This window comes from Psittacula echo (assembly GCF_963264785.1).
Source record: "Psittacula echo genome assembly, chromosome: 6".
NCBI classification, from domain to species: Eukaryota; Metazoa; Chordata; class Aves; order Psittaciformes; family Psittacidae; genus Psittacula; species Psittacula echo.
In genome coordinates, this window is record NC_137743.1 from 61,729,479 (window position 1) to 61,750,501 (window position 21,023).

The window sequence follows — 21,023 nt, forward strand, 5'->3', positions numbered from 1 at the left end:
GCTGCAGAAGCTACCTTCTTTCCAGACGTCTCTTCAAAGCTGTGGAAACACACACCCCCTCCTACAAGAAGCTTTTATAATATCACAATCTCAGTGATATCAAAAAAGCCAACAAACCCCATCTTTTCCAGTGAGATAAACGTGTTACTAGATACTGTCCCATTTGGTACTGACACACTACAGACCTTCGCATGTAGAGAGTGGAAATAAACCTCATTGTCTTCCCTTTCTTACCTAAATGTTTAGCAACAGAACTTCATGGTAAGCAGCTCACATCTAATACAAGGAAAACAATAAGCACACAATGTTACCTGAACTTTTATTTGTAATGTATTAAAAATACTCTTCGGTCTGATGCATAGGAAACCAACCTATTGAAAAAGGAGTGATTTGACCAGGTGTCAGAAAGGTCACTCTTCAAAACTGGAAAGGTAAATGGATGGTGAGAACTGGCAAGACCAAGCAACCCTCTTTCTTTTTAAAAGAAATATATATATACCAACCTCAGAAAAGAATGCTCAGCATGTGAGGCTGGGACTTCTACACCCACACAGCTGCTGGAATTCAGTTGGGAAGATATTTAGAAGTAGGCTGTTACCATTTTCTGCTAGGTACAGGAAGTACTGGTACAAGTCTCAGTTACAGAGAAAAGACCTTTTAAGGAAACTGGAAGCAGTTCTCTGTAGGTGGCAGCCTGCATTGACTACGTAAAAATCTCGTATCTTAAAACTGCAGTTTTCCATTGATGACAGCACTGCAAAGGCACATATTCCTGGCAGAAGCCTGCAGCTCCTGGAAATCAATGACACACAAAAGAGTTGAGCTCTGTGACTCTAATGAGCAGCTTGCTCAAACTCATCCTGTTGTTTTTCAGCCCTCACAGTTAGTAAGAGAATCCTTTGATTTCTTGCTAGTCATGCTGCTGTATGAGTAGTAACATGGCAAGAAAACCTATGACAAGCAGGTTCGAACATGTCAAATGAATCTGAAACAAGTATGTTCATCCCCCATGCTGAATCTTGAGTGTCTCCCAGCTGACATGGTGCAGCTGCGAGGAAAGCACCAAGACAGCAGCAACTAACCCAAGTGTTTTCAGCAGGCTGCCTCAAGCCAGGAGTATCATCTCCCATTACACAGTAGGACATGGATTGAGCACTGGTACCTCCCTCTCCAGTTATCAGGGCTTTACCTACAGTTTTTTTCTTTCCCCTTTTTCTTAAAGGCTTGTGCGGGTGAAAAAAAAAGAGCATAAACACTGACCACTGTTAAGATCAGGAACTAATGCTTGCCTCTGAGAAACAATTTGCAAGCTGGTTTTGCTACCAGAAACTTATTCCCAACACTCATTGCCACTACTCTTGAGAACTATGTAGAAATGTATTTATCTTGTTTTGGCTTTAAAGAGTGAGTGGTTTTCTTCCAAGACTCAATTTCTCCCCATTTTCATCTATATACTCTTACTGACTCTACAGTCTCTCTAAAATGCCTGTATACCAGCATGTCCATAATGGTGCGCCAAGAGTCTGAAACCTGGCTTCTGGTCATTTCATATATAGTAGGTAGCAGAGGATCATAAATCAGACTGGTCTCAGAGCCCCTTAAGTCACTGTAAAAGGTGCATTTCTGGAATTACACCACCACTGTGTTGACACTAAGGCTCAACAGCTGCCCTTTAAGCCCAAAAATTCCTGACAGACACTCTCGTGGCTGACTTGACTTAAAAGAGGCAAGGTAAAGTAAACCACAACATGGAAGGAGATAGTGGAAACATAGCCGCTGTTGATTAACTAAGCAGGTGCCACCATAAAGGAAAAGAAAGCCACTCACAGATCACAGTCACTGTCTCTACCAACAAGAAGCACTATAGAGCGAAGGGACCTTCTGACAGCACATGAAGCACTTGGACATTATCCTGAGAAAGAGCATTAACTAGGCATAGGCTCAAATGAAAACCCTGTCACAGAACAGCCCCAAGCTGCACTTCCAGCTTTCACAGGTTAATGCCACTCTTGGACAGGTGCCTCCACTGCCCTGTCCCACGTGTGAGTACCCTTAAAATGGAAGCAGGAAGCAGAAACGAGTTCAGAAGCCACATGTGAATTATGCTGGGGGTGGAGGGGTAGTGAGAGGGGAGGTAGTCTGAAAAAAAAATAATGAAAAACCATAACCCAATCCCTAAAAGGTACAGTTTAAGAAAGCTCCTGCTTACCATAACCATGGCATAGGGCACCTTTATATTCAGGCACAGAAAGAGAAAACACAAACCAGTCTAAATAAACTGTAGTTGAGAGCTGCTCACTCCATCAGGAGAGCTTAAAAGCAAAATCATACAACAGTCACGATCATCAACAAATGCTGAGCCATCCTCATGGCCCAACCTGCCAACCTCAGTAGCATACTCTGAGCAGTTCCCTGTTTTGGCACACTCCCCAGGTGCATCCTGGGAAATTCATTTTAATACCCTGTCATCCTCTTAATGTCTGGGTAAGAAAAACACAACTTTCCCAACAATGACAGACAATTTTAAACTTACATCATGTTACAGCTGAGGTACACCAGGAGGTGGTGATAAGCTTCATGGAGAAACTTCAATGCTTACTCCATTTCTGTGGGCTGGGGTTTGCAAGGCACAGTGCACAACAGCACTGTGTAGCAATACCTAAGCTAGCACTAAACAAGCTGGGAAAGTAAAAGCCCGTATTCTAGTCCAAAATACAACAGTGCTAGGCTTGCTTGATAACAAACAAACCCACACAAAGAATTTAAAACCAGTTTAGGCTCAAAAACTCCCCAGGAGGCTATTTCTGAATAGGCTTTTAGAGCAGGAAAATACATATCCTAAATAAATATTAATGACAGCAAACAAAACTAGACAGAAACACACTCCGCAGCTAACTCCAGACATACCTGTTGCTAGGCATCTTTTTTCATCAGCTGAGAACTCCAACTCAGTTTGTTCGTGGGCTGTAAAAACACTGAAGTCCAAAGGCAAAAACTGTTCTGCTAACATGGAAAGTGCTTACAAAGGAAAACTTTCACCTGGAAGAAAGGTGATTGTAGGTGAACATGTCTGGAGAGGGAAGAGGGGAGCCGGCCCTCTCAGAGATTGGCATACCTGATCTACATAGAAAAAGGTTATCATCAGCAGCACAAGATGTTTTCCAAGGAATGGGGCTTGCTATGACCAAAACCTTTATTTCATCAATTCTGTAAGAGCAAAAATCACACTATTCCTTCTGACAAGCCAAATATCCAACATGCAATCTTGGCATGTCTTCCAACTACACTAATGCCAAGATTTTAACCCTAAAGACTCAAAAACTATGCAGGGATCAACAGTTTAAGTTTGAGAAATGCTGCTGTGCCAGATACAGGACGAGACTTGCACACAGGCAAGGGGTAAAGATAAGGGCCACCCACTATCACCTTCCTCAGGGGAGGGGGGAAAAAAGGCTCTTTCACTTACAATACCCCTCACCTTAAACTTTCACACCCTCTCCCTTACATTTCTTGATGTATGGCACCTACTATATATGCAGAGGGAATCTATGTCTTTAGGGAGTCACTTCTAAGTATCCTAACACTGGAACACCATCTGCTTTCACCTGCATGTACTGACCCTTGGACCAAGCATCAAAATGCACATCTATGCCCCTTGCCAGGTTGTTCAGCTGACATACCTGCAAAACTTCAAGTGCAGACAGTGGGTTAAGTCAGAGCTCAAGGCTGCCCTCCGCACACTGCCCTAATTAGGACTATTAAGTAGTTTGATCTTTAACACTAGAAGGACAGTGAAAAATGGCCTACAGGTATCTTGCAGTAAAGCCATCAGCCAATTCTCAGCTGGTTTCACCTGCACCTGTACATATCCGACTCCAGCTCCCCACTGAAATGAGCTGTTATTTCCAGAGACTAACAGCTAAAAGGTGTATTTCATGTGGTCACAAGAGGAAACAAGTCTGGCAAGTGAAGCATGTCATTGTGAACAGAGGACACAGTAGAATCATAGAATAGTTAGAGTTGGAAAAGACCTTAAGATCATCTAGTTCCAACCCCCCCTGCCACAGTCAAAAGACCTCATTCATCCTGCCTTGAAGGAACAGTGAATTAGACTTCACCAAACATGACAATAACTCATTGCAAGGCCTCCCATCCCAGAATATCATGTGTGCCAGGCCCTGTCCAGACAAACACCTGTAGCTCTTAGTACTGACTGAACTCAGCGTTTGATGCCCAGCCTGGGGAGAGGTGGCAGCCACCACAGAAAACGGCTTCTCAGCTACGTAAAATAATTTCTACACTGGAAGAACTCTAAAGCATCCAAATGCTGTGGCAGCTGGCCTTCATTGCAGCCACTTCATGAGTTGCTGGTAATGGCAAGGACCTAGACAACATTTACTCTAAGTGAAAAAAACACACGTGGTAACTGAAAGCCAAAGGAAATTTGAGTTGGCTACAACCTCTGCTTTTTTATGGGCTTTCTGCTGAAATGTCCTTTCAGAACCTCTGAGCCTAAGTATTCCCCCTGCTCCTGGAATAGGGAACAAACTAAGAAGACTAACTGGGTAATAATTTTTCTGCTTCAATAGTAAATTAGTGCTTCTGTGAGCACCAGGGCTCATCTTATCTCTTATAACGGAAAAATACCTGAAGAACCTCCCAGCCACATGCCAAGAAAATCCATCATCATCTCCTTTCTCCCTTCCTTGCTCAGATACATTTCCATGGGATACAGCTCAAGAACAACAACAGATTAACAGATACAGAGATCTGAGACTGAAAGTGTGTTCTGGAAGCAGCAACTCCACACAGTTCCCATCTCTGTTTGCTCACCCTGAGCAAACTCCTCCTTTCAGAGAAAAGACTGGAAATGTCTGAAACTACTGACCTGTGTCTCATACCACTGAGCTGCTTGTTCAGTCAGTGTCAGCTTGCGGTGAGATTCCCTGGCTCTTCCTCTGTCTGGACTCTGCAGCTGCTGGAAGACAACTCTGACAGGGTCTGTCATATGAAAGCAGTACAAACCTGTATGAGGACTAGAATGGGCAAAATAACCAAACAGAAAAAGGATTGAGTACAGTGAAAGAAAACAGGCATTGTGATTTCTTTTCTCTTACTGTCTTCATGGCATCTACACAGAATGACAGAAAGTACACTTCCAGATAAAGTCCCTTCTAACCTCATGGTAAGCAGCTCCACTGTATTTTTCCTATACAAAGATACTGGTGACAGTGCTCTCATGCTCCTGGTGTTTAACTACAGTGGTATGAAACCTTGTCTGCTCAGGGTCTAAGTGTAATCTTCTAATAGACACCATAGATAAAGCTCTGCCACCTCATTTCCCTATTCAATCCAAATCCTCAATGCAGCAACAGTCACTTCACCTCCTGATATTTAACACATTCATCTCTTTTGCCCATTTCTCTTCTGCTTCTTTCATTCTAGAAGATGCTGCCTTCTCTTCCCCAAATTTTCTCCTATAAGCAGTAGAAAGGAAAAGATAAAACTTCATTAGAAAACTAATTTTTCTCCAAACTCCCTTCCCAGTCCTGAACATGTAAGAACGAGAAAGTACAGAAAATATTCCAGGAACCCAAACCTTCCAGACATCAGGCTGTGCTCTCCAGTCAAATCCAGGAGTTTTGCCCAGTAACAGGCAGCTCATAATCAACATTGTTTAGTTTAAAGGCCACAAAACTTAACACATTTTTACAAACATCATCATTCTATGAATCTATGATTTATAACTGGCATGTAACTAGATACCTTATGGAAGAATACAAGGGGCTGTAAGGAGATCTTTAAACAGCTACTGTTCCACAATCAGAAGCATAGGAACCTCAGTCACGCTCTGGCCTGTGCAGCACACAAAGTCAAACCAAAGCAGCCTGTTCATCTGTTTTGCCCTGTGCGTATGAGTTAGTTCATTTTTAAGAGTATCAGTGAAAATACCAAACAGGCACATATTTCTAACTTGTAGAAACTAAAAGCTCCCCACTCTCATTAGCCAAACCCAAGTAAGAAGCAAAATACATTACTCCTGAGAAATTGGATTCTTAACATCCATCAGTCATCTGACTTCCAGTTTTAAAAGCCCTGAGATTTACGTGCTTGTATGCTCACAAATGACAGGAGCCTTTCTGACTTCCTTGGTGTAAAAATAAAAGCTTTCTAAAACTAATTTTCCACAGTGCTGTCCCTACTGTATATCTTGCACAGTCCACCAAACATCTCCCAAAATGCATGGCAGCAGACCACTAGCCACCTTTAACAATTACATCAAGGTGAACAGCTACTGTTTTGCATGATACTTTGAAAATACAGAGCTCTGCACCACCACACAATACCACTGGTGTGAAGACCAGCAAAGTAACCTGTTGGCTGTCAGAAGTGTAGGCAGAACACCCCAGGCTTCCACCAGCTGCCCTGACACCCATCACTTGACCCAGTCTGCACATACCTCAGCCTCTGCAGAGGCATTTCGTTCTCAGAGCAGTACTAGGCAAGCTTGTGTAAAAGCTCTGGCCAGCTGTTTTGCGCTGGGCTGCTGTCCCCCAAGGGAGGACAGCTATCTACCAGAGATCACAAAAGCTCCCACTGACACAAGCTGGCCAGCAACATCAGACTGTCAACATCATAGCAGAGAGAAGAGAGAGTCAGTCTAAGAAAACGAGTGTTTAATCAGGAAACAAGACAAGGGATAAGAAACTGATTACAGGAGAGTAATACCCCAGCAAAAAGAAACACGATTGTACAACTCTGAACAAAACATCCTATGAGCCAGCAGTGCCCAATGAGGGATGCTCCTGAGAAAGAGCCCAAGCACTTCTGGCAGTCTCCAGGCAGCTCGGCGCAGTCACGACTCTGACTGCCCAAGCTCCAGCCTCTGCCCTCAGCAGCTGCTGCAGGAAGCTGCAGAGGTGGCCCTGGCCCTGCTACTCCAGTCTCAGCTTCTCTCAGCAGGAGGTGCTGAAAGGAATGAAGGGAGCATGGCTGGCTGTGCAGAGCAGTCCCAGCCTCTCCCAAAAGGAGGTGGTATGTGGAGTAAGAGAAGCCCATACAAAAAAAAAGTTTACATATTTATAAATGCCAAAATAAATATTTAAGACAGAATCCCCCACCCCCCTAACACGTGCGTGTTCACACTGCAAACTGCTCGCAGGACAGCCTTCAGGGGCTCTGTGAAAAAAGCAGTGACTACACCACAGGGCAGCCAGCTCAACTTCCTTCTTGTTTCCTGATGCTTCTGAAGCCTGCAGCCCACTGAGGAGGAGGAGGAAGAGCGAGCAAGCGGAGCGCCAACACGCAACAGTGCTGGAGAGGAATGTCATGGTATAAATACATCAGATCAGTGGTTTCCAACAAGTTAAATCTAAAATAAAAAAGACACCAGAAGGAAGGATGGTGTAAATGGAACTACAACTATGCGGGACAAAGGGCTGTGTGTCCATGGAGCTCCGCCCGCTGTCATGGCGAGAAGGTGGTCATTTCCAGAGAGACCCTTTGCCACAGCTCCTTTGTCTGCTTGCTGCGCTTTAAGTTCTGGAGAATATCATTGAACTGCATCATGCCCATGGGAGTCAGGCAGAAGGCGCTTCTGGCGCTGCGGATGGCATTCACAAAGTCATCGTAGTCAGCTGGAGTGAGGTGGATCAGACGATGATGGATGTACTGGATGGGAACAGGGAAAGAGCCTTTAGGTGTTTGCTCATCATCCTCATTCTGTGACAGTCAGAGGAAGACTCAATATTGCACGATCCTGTTACCCATAAGAGGCCCCAAGACTCAGAGGCTCTAACAGAGGACAGCTAGCTTAAAAGACAGCAGTGCCATATCTTAACAGTCTAAACACAGACAAGGTAAAGGTTCCCTCAGAGCACGAAAATGCACTCCACAGCATCAGCAGGTGTTCTCTCCTTCATGAGCACTAAATCGGGCCATTGCACAGCACAAAAGGGCCAACTAATGCTGTACCCCACCACCCATCAACATCTAACCCTTAAACCTTTTGTTCTGCAGGTTACACATGGGAACCCAGCACATTCACTGCAGGGCTTACACTAACCTGCTACAAAATATCACTAGGCTTCACACTGTCACTTCTATTAGCTTCTCAACTAAGGCCTCAAAACTGCATGACCAGCTTTTGAGCTCAAGTGAAAAAGCTCTCATCTCTCCAAAGTATCACCTCATCCAACCTGGGCAACACATCTGCAGAACCACCCTTCTGGTCATTTATTCAAGAGAAGCATGTACAGGTGGAATGTCCTGTTCTGGAGTTCCTGTTTTAGGGAACATGCGACACTGTTTTCAACATAGAATCATAGAATAGTTAGGGTTGGAAAGGACCTTAAGATCATCCAGTTCCAACACCCCTGCCATGAGCAGGGACACCTCCCACTAAACCATGCCACCCAAGGCTCTGTCGAACTTGACCTAAACACTTGTTCTGGTTTCAATAAATCCCAGGATATCTCATCTGTACTGGGCTGACCAAGCCACCTCCACTATTAGTGCCAGCACTGGCACACCAGACAGCCATGCCCAGGCTTCACAACCAGGGGAAGACAGGTTACAAACAAGGAAAGAGAAAAAAAAAGACAGGCTATGAAGAGAGGTGGACAGGGGGCTTGAAAGCACAGAGAAGAAAAAGTACGTAAGTTAAAAGGTATGGGTAGCATTTGGAATGAGGAAGAAAGAGGACAGGGAACACAGAACCACCCCATCCTTCACAGAGAGCACAGGAGGCAAGAGGCTTTGGAAGAAGCAGTACAATGAGGTTGTTTGCATGCACTCTCAATACTGGCAAGTGATGCCTTTTCTCATTGCTCCTGAGGGAGAAGGGTGCATCAGGCAATGGACCAGTTCAGCTATCAGTACACAAGGTCCCTTCTCCTCTGCACATGCACACACAGACAGTACATGCAGGCAGGGAAGCTTTGACAGCCAAGAAGGCAGACCACACATTACCTGCATATATGCCTGCTGGCACCTCTGCACCAGCTGGTGGAAGGCTGGGGTGCGCAGGTGGTTGTGCACATGGGCAGGGTTGAGCCTCTGTAGAGCTTCCATGATGATCTCCTGGAGCACAAAAGGGCTTAGCACCCCCTTGGCTGCACCAACGCAAAACTGATGCACGTAGTTTACACCTGCACAGGAAGAAGTCAGAACAACAGTGTTAAAGTAAGAGATACCAGTTACTTCCCAGCAAGAACCTGGATTTGGAGCACCTTCTTCTCAGTGTAATGTATCCTCCAGCAGGCTTGAGGGAGACAGTCTAGCAAACGCATGGGGACAAGAGATCATCCTGATATATCCATCAGGTCTGAGTAGATACCAGGTACCACCTCAGTGACTGGTATTTCCCATGTCCACCTATTTCAAGTGGATATAAAAGAAAACTTACATGGCAAAGATAACTACAGAGGCAAGGACACACTGCACCTCCTCCCACTGCTTCTTGACTGCCCATCTAGGAAGCACCTAGATACCCCAGCACTGAGGCCTCAGGGAGGCTGGAGATAGTCAAGCTTCCCCATCACTGCCTGCAGTGTTGGTCCCCCAGCAGCAGCAGCAGAAGTCATGCCACTAGACAGGTTGTTTGTAAAAGGTTGGTTTCTTTGAAGTTCTTACCACTTATGAAAGAATTGAAAACATGAACTGACAAAAAAGATCCAAGAACAAAGTGGAAGTAAAAACAAAAACCAAAACCCCAATCAACTGGTGGTTTGAGCACCTATTGCTATAAAAGGCCTTCACAGAAGCTGTAAATATAGATAAGAAAGAGGAACACCTACAAGAAAGAATTACTGTTATAGAACGGAAGAGATACAAGCTCTGAGCCCTGTCCAACCCCATGCACTTCATCTAGTGCCTCAAAATTCAACAGCATGCCTACAGAACCCAGAAATGGGACAACTGCCTGGATGAAAGAGCAGCAGGAATCTTCTGAAACACTCTCAGAAATGGGACTGGATATCAGGCTCACCCACTCTTTGAAGTTTCACTCTTTGAAGAGCTTTTTCCCACCGTGGTCCAAATCCCAGCAAGTGGATTTCTGATGAAGTACTGCTCTGAGCCTTACCTAACTTTGCAGCTAACCCAAGGAGCCATTTTACATCCTCTGTGTAGGGTGGGCTGCGGGAGAAGTTGTTGGGGTGGTCGTTGTGAGCTCTTCGGCCAAGCATCTCCAGAGCCAGCATCCCTGTGAGAAAGGGGCAGCCACAGTCAAGCAGCACTTCTGCCCAGTAAGACTCAGTCTAGCATTTCACTCACTGCAACGCAACCTGATTGGCCCTTCATCAGCAGAAAATTCCCTAGCTGCAAAGAGTTCAGAGAGACACAAAAGGCCCATCTTGGAGCCTGTCACCGCAGGAAGTATCTGCAAGAACATCTGGATCTGCTGCTCCAGGCTGGGAAATGCGCACAGCCATCACAGCTCACAAGAGCTGCAAAGAGATACTTTATTAAGCATCTACAGCAGGGTCAGTGAGATAGCCCCAAAGGCTGCACTACAGAAGGTGTCTTGAAAGCAACACATTTGCTCAAAATTTCACAACAGAGAAGCTACCCAAACCAACCTACCCCTCTGCAAAGACAACAGGCCAACTCTGAGCTGCAGTATTGCCAGACTAAAAAGATGTCACTCATGTTATTAAAGTTCTTCAGGCAAATCCTCCCATTTAAACACTTCTAAAATACCAACAGGTGCCATGCCTTGATCTTCCAGACCCTCTTTCCCACCCCCACTTCTCTATTATTGAGGCTATTAAACACCTTTCATGGCTTACCACTTACCACTGCAATTCTGGCTAACTCTCCACAAAATTGAAGTTTCCTCCATGTCAGTCTTCAGTCACCTAGCTGGAGAGGCACAGGGCACATCCCTCAGTGCCTCTGAATATTATGGTTTTATTAAACTAGAAGCGTGCCTTCACCATCCATGAGCAGCAGGAGCTGCTCATTTTTCACAATCATATCCTCAGAGCCCTATCCAGACTCCTTTATGTACGCCTGCTGAAAGGCAAGACTCTTCCCAGCTCTAACCCACTTAGCTTTCTCTTCTATTCTGACAGCCCTCAACAGCAGCTGTTCAATCTTCTATTACTTTGCCTCCATTTTTAGCCTCCACATACCATAATGGACTTGCTTTCCCCATGTACCTAAGATGCCATCACCCCCAACAGATGCAGCAGCAAATTGCCTGCAACCCTGCCCTGAAGCCCTTGAGAAGGGGCCATAGAAACCCACTTGGCCGTCCTTACCAACTCGGTATGCAGAGTGGAGGTAGTGCAGACCTTGGGGGCTCACAGGCTGACTGTGCTGCTCATCCTCGGCAGGAAAACTCCCTGTAACAAGGGAGTTGGGCTGTGAGGACATGGTTGTCATGGAAGCCCCCTGAATCGCTGGGAACGTTGATCCTGCATGGACATTTCCTACTGAAGAGAGCAAAACAGCAGCATTAGGACCCAGCACCAGCCTAAAGGAAGGTTCACTTGGGCCATCATCTCCCTCACCTGACCACCCCCTGTCAGTGTAGTGTTCCCTAAATAGAACAATACAGCAACTACAAACCACAGACTTACAACTGAAATACAATGGGCTATGAATATCTCTATTTTCTTTGCAAGCTGGGTCTGGAGACAGTCGATTACATGCTTGTCTATCTCTTTAGCAGTATATCATGAACATGCACATCGTCCAGGTTTTACATGTAAATACATGTGTTGACCCAGAGGTCTTTGCCATTACTAAATGAAATGTCTGGTTCTGATTTCTTGTCCAAGGAAATAAGCATGTGCATCTCTACATCCGATGAGAAATTCCTGGGGAAAATCATGGAGCAGGAACTGTATTAAGTCACTCAAAGATCAAGTCCAACATTGTGAGATTGCTCCACTTCTGTTTTAAGACAGCTTACCATGAGGGAAGAGTGTTACGGGAGACTAGCCTCCAATTCATCCTTGGAAAGAACAGCTATTGCATATGCTCGTAGCACATATCAAAGGTAAAAACAAGTAAGGAAACTTGAGAAGCTGTCACCTTCAGATACTTAACTAGCATGGGCAAAATCAAGGGAAATCACAGGAAAATCCACTATGTACCACCTCAACTTGGAGAGACACCAGTTAGCACTGAGACAATAAGCTGTACTCTGACAAGGAACAGAGTATATCTAACTCCCCCTCTCAAGAACGCTACAGAGAGAAAAAGAGCAAGGTTTGCTTGCCAGTTCCAGAGCAGAGATGCCACTAGGTGTGTGCGCATTGTTGCCCTTATTTTACGATTCTATGTGGTGCTACTATACCAGCATCACCACAATGCTCCAAGTTCCGATTTCTTTTCCTCTGCCACCTCCAGCTTGTTTTTTTAATGTTTACCAGTGAACAGTTGAACACTCAAGAACAATGTGCTCCCATGAAAAATCTGTCTGACCTCCTCAACCAAGCAGACACACAGTGCCAAACACCCACAAAGCGGGATGAAATCTGTGCTGCATTTGAAGCCTGGTAAAGAATAACCTGTAAGAATGAGCTGAATTGTAGCCAGAGCTCAAGTGTCACCACATGATTTGGTACTCCAGGAACAGTGAAGCAGTATTTTAAGAACTGAAAACAGACGCTTATGCAATCCATAAACAATGGCAACTGGAAAGGGTGGGGTTGTTTTTTCCTGTTATTATTTTAAGTGCTCTAGGATGAGTTAGCAGTTCTGGAAGAATTCATAACTCTTTGGAGGAGTACACAAATGATTTCTCACAATTCAGAGTCACAGCATCAGCCCAGGACTACGCCTGCTTGCAAAAGACACTCTTTAGATCCTGAGGTCTTCAGGACTATTCTATTTGCTTTTGTCGTGGCCTTTTGGCATCAAAATGCAAGATAAAAATAACTTAAAAGATTCTCCTGATAATCTGGATATGAAGGCTCTGAAGTATTTTCCCACATACCAGTCTTCCAGCACCTGGTGAGTTGCAAAGGAGTGATAAGCAAACATACAGAGGCAAACACTACAGCCTCTTGAGAGAGGGGATAACAGAGCTTTGGTCAACCATGACTCATTGGTGCAAACCCCGTGGCAATGAAAGCACGTCCACCGTTCAGTCAACATCTGCTGTTCCAGTGCTGCACACTACTTGATGGGTCTCCACCACCACTCTAGTCCAAACACAACGTGAGCAACCAGACTGCCGTTGAAATGATCCTGCCAAAACAGCTGTCCTCTCTACAGAAGTTCCAAATTTCAGATACTGGCCACCTTCAACCCCTTCAGGCAGGAAAGACTTAGTACTATTAGCACTATTGGTACTTAAAATTAGTTAAATTTAATAATTAGTTAAATTAATTAGTTAAATTTAATAATCAGTTAAAATTAGTACTAGCAGCAGAAATGTGCCTGCTTCTTGCACTCTATTCCCAGATCTTAAGGAACCATAACAGCCTGCTCAACCTATGCTCACCTATGCTCAACCTATGCTCACCTTGCTAAAAAGAGAGGAGGAACAAACCTCTGATAAGTCAGAACAGCCAGAATAGCTCTAACCAGACTTTAATCTGAGAAGCCAAAATAATCCCATACTGAAAATGTAGCTAAACAGAATTAAAGCTCCATTAGTTGAATCAGGCCCCCTTATGAATCCCAGTACCCCTGAGCATCTGTATCTTTAGGATAGAGCGGATTTGGCCAGAACATTTCAGTGCAAGAACCCTGGCAGAACTTGTAGTCAACGAGGAGCAGGACTTGCCTGGAGTACAGCTAGGAGACGAAGTAAACAAACCTATGCTACACACAGCCCGGAGCTGTAACACTTACTTGCTACATTGGAAGACAATGACATTCCTGTCTCGCTGTGATAAGGATGCACTGCAATCTGCGTCATGGATGGGACGGGCACTCCAGGGAATGACACTGCTGTAGCTGCCAGTGATGGTGGTGTTACTGAGTAAGGGTATTGCGCTCCTATGAAGGCTGGATGGACACCCTACAATAGAAAAAAATATAACAGTCATGTCTAATTCGTCTGACTGCTTAGAAGTAGTCCAAAATACAATGTTCCCACATAAACCCCAGAGCATGGGAAGTCCAATCTGACAGAGAGGTGGAAGCACAGAAAGAAGCAGCACAGTAACTACCCACACCACATGACCATTACATCTGCTTGCTCCTCCTTCTTTTAAATCTAATCAGTTTTAAGAAAATTACCCCAAGAACTTTCAAAGATAGGCAGAGGCTAAAATAACTCTTACTTGCTTTTTCCTCTATAGCCTCTATTTAGTCTGCAGGTCCTCAAGAAGACAAGCTTTCTGTCCAGTGCCTTCTGAGAAACTATATAGCAATAAAAATTAGGAACTATTTATGTATTACATTTTATGCTCTCTTGAGACTTTCAATGCACCCACTGAAGGCTCCTTATTATGCAAAAGCTGAGCTGGGGAACCAAAGTAGCACCACAGATTAGCAAGTAATTGAGAGCAGAAGCTAGATCTCAAGCCATGGCAGGTCTGAGGCTCCATGCTCTCCTCAGTCTGATATAATCCCTCTGGAAGCAGCTACACAAAGTCACTGTAAATGATCAAGCACCAGGCAACACTCACCTGTGGGTATGCCGAGCCAGGGACTGGGAAGACAGCTGGGCGTGGCATATGCTGGATAGTGTGTCCAATATACTGCGGGTTACAGGGGATGTGGGTCTGAAGGGTGGTGTAAGGATGGAGACCCTGCGTGTGTGTATGCGCCATTGCTGGCCCTGCCATCGTATGCTGCTGGTACATGGTTGACCCCACAGAGATCACAGGCATGACTGATGCTGTTGCTGTTACCGAAGTTGCCACTGTTACAGTGGTTGCCTCAGAGGTCACCCGGTTGTCTGTCAACCCACGTGCTGCTTCAGAGGCAGCCCGTGCACCACTGGCACTGCAGCCAGTGGCACCTTCTCTCTGGGCTGGGGTCCCACCAACAGTCTGTTCATAAAGCCAATACCACTGGTGAGCTACTTCAAAGAGGACTTCTGGGTACACACCACCTCCTTTGGCTGCCTCTTCTACTGCCATACAGGCCTTTTCCAGCATCGTATTATCCTGGGGGCAGTGAAAAAAAAACAGAAGTGAAGAATGAAATACCAGAAACACAGGAAGGCAAAACTACAACAGGAGAGAAGTATAAGGCACTCTAAAATGACTGATAACCATGGTGAGCAGACAGATCACAATTATGCAGTAGAATAACCAGAGTTATTCATGAAACAAAAGAAATGCACAAAACTGGGATAAAAGCTGTCCAATGGCAGAAGAGCCAATCCCACAAGTAACAGCATATCCTTGATGTTAGAAATCAGCTTGCGCTAGCCAGCCTCCATGTGATGCTCACCTGTTCCTTACACTGCACCAGAGCCCTCTGGATCTCATTTGGGTTCAGGGCATGGGCGTGGGGCAAACAGCTGAGCGCTAGTTCAGCAGCTGCCCGCACCATGTTGGAGTCTCTGGCCCGAGAAGCTCTGTCTGCCAATGATGCCACCTCCGGGGGAGTCAGATGTCCATCCCAACACTCCACCAAGATGTTCAAGGCTGCGCTACCAATCTCCATGGCTTGCCCTAAAAGGAAGGGAGAAGATTCTCACACTGCTGTATGCCCAGTGCAGTTCCAGTCAGCTTTCCCTCAACAGGAGGTGCACCCCTTGCTTCCTTCACGGGCAGCAACAGAACCTACTTACTTCCCTTAAGTGGCTCTTCCTCCCAAAACCACATGACAGGCAAGAGCCCTCAATATGCAAGCACATAGTGATGGTGATATTGTGTCCAGTTCTGGGCCCCTCAGTTCAAGAAGGACAGGGACCTGCTGGAGAGAGTCCAGCGCAGGGCAACTAAGATGATTAAGGGAGTGGAGCATTTCCCTTATGAGGAAAGGCTGAGGGAGCTGGGTCTCTATAGTTTGGAGAAGAGGAGACTGAGGGGTGACCTTATTAGTGTATATAAATATATAAAGGGTGAGTGTCACGAGGATGGAGCCAGGCTCTTCTCAGTGGCAAACAATGATAGGACAGGGGGTAATGGGTACAAACTGGAACACAAGAGGTTCCACTTAAACTTGAGAAGAAACTTCTTCTCAGTGAGGGTAACGGAACACTGGAACAGGCTGCCCAGGGGGGTTGTGGAGTCTCCTTCTCTGGAGACGTTCAAAACCTGCCTGGACACATTCCTGTGTAACCTCATCTAGGTATTCCTGCTCCGGCAGGGGGATTGGACTAGATGATCTTTTGAGGTCCCTTCCAATCTCTAGCATACTGTGATACTGTACCATTATCAGAGTTAAGTTAAAGATCCATCTGAGGTAGTGAAAGGAACTTGCTATAGCCTGGACTGATGCGCTATTTCCATCATGTCAGGAAAACATGAATTTTCAGGGGTGTTTATCATGGTCTAGAAGCCATGTGCATAGAGAGCAGGTAGTAGGTCTGGGTGTGAACAGGAGGAGGACAGTGAAATGATGAACACAGCCAAACAGCAAGTTCAGACTTGACAAATGTCTGTGCCTCCAGCAGGCCCCTGAAGAAGAAGTTAAGACCAGTCTCTGTGAGAGAAGTGGTCTATGGCTTTGAAGAACAAAGCATGTTGCACTTCAAACAAGAAACAGGTCACAAGAACTTTCTAGGCCAAAGAAGCGCCACTGTGTAAATCACTGGTGCTCAGTGTCTACTGCTAGCTGTGCCAGCAGCTTACGTGGCTACCACAGCACATCAGCATCACCATTTCTGGGAATAAGCTTGCCTTCCTCCCCCTCCCTTCCTGCCCAAAAGTAAGCTTCCCAATAACAGTTTTGCTGTAACCTGTGATCCAAGAGACATGGGAGGAGTAGGTTCGAGAGAGCCAGTTAGGAGACACAAAGTTGTGCAGGCCTAGCGCATACAGCCCAATCTCGAAGGCGCAGAGGTGAAGATTGCGGTGTGGTCCCTGGTGCCCACCACTGGAGGAAGGGTGGGTAAAGATAGAGGTACTGCTGTTTCCACCTGCTTTGATAAGGACTGTCTTGGCCAACTCAAAGTAGAAGTGAGCAGCTGCCTCTGAGGGCTGGTTTGGAACATGAGGAGCATGGCTCTCCAGCCGCCTCCCTTTGTACCTAGAAGGAAAAGATAGAGGGACCTTTCAGACAGCAGCAAGTATGCCAGATTCACTAGCTGGAGTACAGAGTTCCTGTCTTTAGGGTCCAGAGGGAAGAAAGCAAACTCTCCCAAGGAAGTATCTTCCGATACACACATGCTCCCTGACATCAGGCTTAGAGGTTGCACTGGTATCATTCATTACCTGCCAACTTCCACAGTCTTTGCACGGGCTCCCCCACTGGCTCTCCTACTGCCACTGGAAGAGGAAGATCCCAGCGAATCACTTGAAGAACTGCTGATGCTGTCACTGTCTTGTCCTCTGCCCCAGGATGTTGTTGCCCATCCTCCACGTAGCGGACGCCGACTGAGTGTTGGAGAACTATCAGAGGTGGTTTCAGGAGCACTGCTGTCTATACTAGCCATGCCTACACCAGAAGCAACATAGCAATGTCACCAGGGTTGGTAAATGTAATGTGGGTAGGTAAACTCCTATCTGTATCACCTACAATCCCAACTAAGATCAGTCATGTCAGTCAGCCTTACTGCTGCCAGGCATTCAACTTTGCAAATTAAGAGAGATTAAATTAGTCAGTTTGGCCACAGCTAGCAGTGACATTTTACAGTTCTCAGATTAAAAAGCAGAAGAGTGCAAGAACAACATGTCTTTATTTCCCCTTTCATACCATCCTGGCCCCTCACCCCATCTGCCAAGCTTTGTGGCAGAGTATAACAACAAGAAGCAAATATACGTACAAAGTCAAGTTCCACAGACTGTACAAGTATGAACAAAAGCCTTCTGATATATGCGGCACAATTTACAAAAAGCTTCTTCACATCCTCAGCCTCCAACTTACACCTTTCCCAAGAAAAGTATAAAGAGGCAGCAGCTCCTCTGAATTTGTTTCTGGAGCACAGTGCTTTGCTCCCAGAGTCCAGCAATCATTCAGCTCTGGATAACTAGTCCATCACCCAAAACATGTCTGGTGTGAAAAAGATACAGTAACTTGTCATACAGAAGTGGGCAGGAAATCTGGAGCAAAACCTATTTCTCCATGCCAGACATCTCAGAGACAATCAGCTATGGCTGTAGTACAGGAAAGACTGACAAGTGGAATGAAAGAGCAAGGGAATTGATGAAACCCCAGCAGGCTGCCTAGCACAGCACTAGACGTTGCATGAACTAGTCTGTTCCTACCTGTGTGTTTCTTCTTCTGCCTGACAGGTGAACCCCAGCATCTCCCATTGTATCCACCTCGGTTTCCAAGGGCCAGACGACTGGGGACCTTTCCCTCTTGTTTTAGGACAGTGGCCTCTGCAGCTGGCTCACAGGGGGACTTCTGAGAATTGTCTGCATAAAGAGGACAGTGACAAGGTAAACATGATGATTTATTTCTGTGTATCTAAAACCAGATGTGGCCATTTAAAAGACATAAAAAGATGCAGGATTTTTATAAAATGATTGCTATTTATGAGCAAGACTCTCAGTTTTCTTTCACTATTAAGCCTATCATCCAATAGCAGGCCAAGAACATCTAATCTGAACTCCTCAAGATTTGGAAGATTTGCTGCAACTATGAAAAAATTTTACAATAAAAATGCTCCAGCAACCCTAACTTTATTGCAGTCATCCTCAGCTAGTATTGATCTCTTTGGGAAGAGTTAAGAGAGCACTTACTTTCCACCAAATGCTGCTGTATGTGATGCCTGCCACCAAAGTGGAAACACAGCTTGAAGAAAACCACGTTTCATAGAATCACAGAATCACAAAATCAGCTAGGTTGGAAAACACCTTTAAGATCAAACCCAATCTCTACCCCAGGACTCCCAAGTCCACCACTAAACCATGTCACAAGGGCCTTGTCTACACAGTTTTTGAACACTTCCAGAGAGAGTGATTCCACCACTTCCCTGGGCACCCTGCTCCAATGCCTGACCACCCTTTCAGTGAAGAAATTTTTCCTAATATCCAGTCTAAACCTCCCCTGGTGCAGCTTGAGGTCGTTACTTCTTGTCCTATCACTTGGATAGGGAAAAAGATCAGCCACCTCCTCTCTCCATCCTCCTTTCAGGTAGTAGAGATCCTCCCTGGTACCCCCTGAGCCTTCTCTTCTTCAGATTAAACAACCCCAGTTTCTGTCTAATACCTTCAGCAATCTTAGGTATTTATCTTGCATGACTGTACCTGACTCAGTGTGTAACTTCTTGAAATCCTGCACCTCTGTGATGCAAGCCTAAAAGAGTCACAGTAGTTTTATGCTAACTGGTTATACAACTGGCTTAAGATAGGAAAACCTGCAAATCAGCCTGAACCTCTATGAAACAAGAATGTGCACAGAAATGGATTCAGCCAAACAGATAAAGGGGCAATGACATTCTAGTAACCACCAAGCAGCCACATGGTAATATAATCACTACTTCCCAAAACAAACAGAAATGTACAGTTCCAGTTTTGCACAGGGGACAGAAGGGTTTCAACATAGCCCTTACAAAGCACCTCTTACCCTGCGCACTCTTCTCCACGAAATTCTCAGGACTGCTCTGGACTGCAGTGCTTACAGCAGCTTGCTGAGTGACAGAAGCCCCTGGAAGCTGCTGGATAGCCGCAGCGGACTGGGCAGCATGTTTGGAAGGAGATTTTTGATTTGCTACTGCAGGCTTGCTGGATGAGTAGAAGGAACTCAGAGTCTGCGGTTTATGAGTCTGACTCTCTCTGTCCAGGAGTTTGTCTAAAATCTATCAGCAAGGAAAAAGGGAGAGGAATAATTAAAAACGAGCTTAGCGGAAGGATAAGAGAACAGGCATTACACTAAGACACAGAGGGCAAGTACCAAATCAGCTTCTGGTGAACAATATCTTGTTGAGGAAAAAAAAGGAAAATGCTTATTCTCTAGAAAGTAAGCATTGTCTTCCTGGACTGAAGATGAGCACAGCTGAAATCCATGTGGTCTGCATTACTGAGAAAGCAACGATTCATTCATACTCAGTAATATTCCCATTTTCACTTCAGCCACTGGATTTATTTGAAAAGTACCCAAACTTCACAACAAATAAGTAGCTCTGGTATATCAAGGACAGAATGGAAGACTCTATATTTAGTTCTGTCAATCATTAGATGTGTTTAAGTTACCAAAATTACGTGCTCAACATTCAAAAAATCCTGCCATACCATACTGAGAAACTGGTAAAGCCACTAGAGAAACCACCGTCTATCAGCCTACTTTCTTGTCCCTATTCATTACATAATTGGGGAATAATGCATGGGTTTGTCCATTTCTACTGTTCATTCTCCACATGAAATGAAAACCATGAGTGTGACAGAGCATGTATTTGCAGATGACTGATATCAGTGCCACTGGTATTCCCTGGAGAAGAGTATAGGAAAAGTGCTTCTCCTTTAGGAGACAGAAAGAGACTAATAATATTCTTGCTGGATAGAAGGGTTTCTGAATATAAAAGATTAATAAAACCCTTCCTGAAGCTTCAGCGCTTTGGGTATTTTTCTCCTCCACTGGGGCGGAGCAGTAGAGTTTTACTATCTCTCTTGCATGGGAAATTAAGGCACAGATGGACTGAAATAGTATATCAAAGAGGGGAGAGGTTAAGATACTAAGGCTTTGCTAGATAAACTATTTTACAAGCCAACATCCCTACAGCAAAACAGAAGCAATCCCCAGACGGCACACAGAGTGCACAGAAAAACTGTGGGACAAAGGACTTTTTTTAGCAGGTAACCAAAAGCATTAAAACCAGTGCCAATGCATCTCCCAACTGGACCTTAAGAAACCTATAGAAAAAGTGCCTCTTCCAGGGTAATGCACACTCTGCAATCAGATTCTGCATCAGTGGAGGAACATAAATACCACAACGCAGCTTGTAAATATTAGTACATGACACAGCAACTTATGCTCACTGGCAAAACTATCAAATC

General features: G+C 45.1%; 1 protein-coding gene across 2 annotated transcripts in view; it reads right to left on the reverse strand.

The window, feature by feature from the left end:
- Nucleotides 1-302: 302 nt before the first annotated feature.
- ZSWIM8 (zinc finger SWIM-type containing 8) overlaps nucleotides 303-21,023 on the reverse strand; it is a 79,161-nt gene continuing 58,440 nt past the window's right edge. For both annotated transcript variants that reach the window (XM_080620513.1, XM_080620512.1), the window contains 11 exons: nucleotides 19,597-19,828; nucleotides 18,291-18,443; nucleotides 17,298-17,520; nucleotides 16,823-17,112; nucleotides 15,367-15,590; nucleotides 14,595-15,077; nucleotides 13,813-13,981; nucleotides 11,265-11,438; nucleotides 10,085-10,204; nucleotides 8,971-9,149; nucleotides 303-7,671 (listed from right to left, as the gene is read on the reverse strand). In XM_080620513.1, the coding sequence (XP_080476639.1) occupies nucleotides 7,468-7,671; nucleotides 8,971-9,149; nucleotides 10,085-10,204; nucleotides 11,265-11,438; nucleotides 13,813-13,981; nucleotides 14,595-15,077; nucleotides 15,367-15,590; nucleotides 16,823-17,112; nucleotides 17,298-17,520; nucleotides 18,291-18,443; nucleotides 19,597-19,828 (2,451 nt within the window). In that variant the 3' untranslated portion in view covers nucleotides 303-7,467. The remainder of the gene's footprint in view (nucleotides 7,672-8,970; nucleotides 9,150-10,084; nucleotides 10,205-11,264; nucleotides 11,439-13,812; nucleotides 13,982-14,594; nucleotides 15,078-15,366; nucleotides 15,591-16,822; nucleotides 17,113-17,297; nucleotides 17,521-18,290; nucleotides 18,444-19,596; nucleotides 19,829-21,023) is intronic.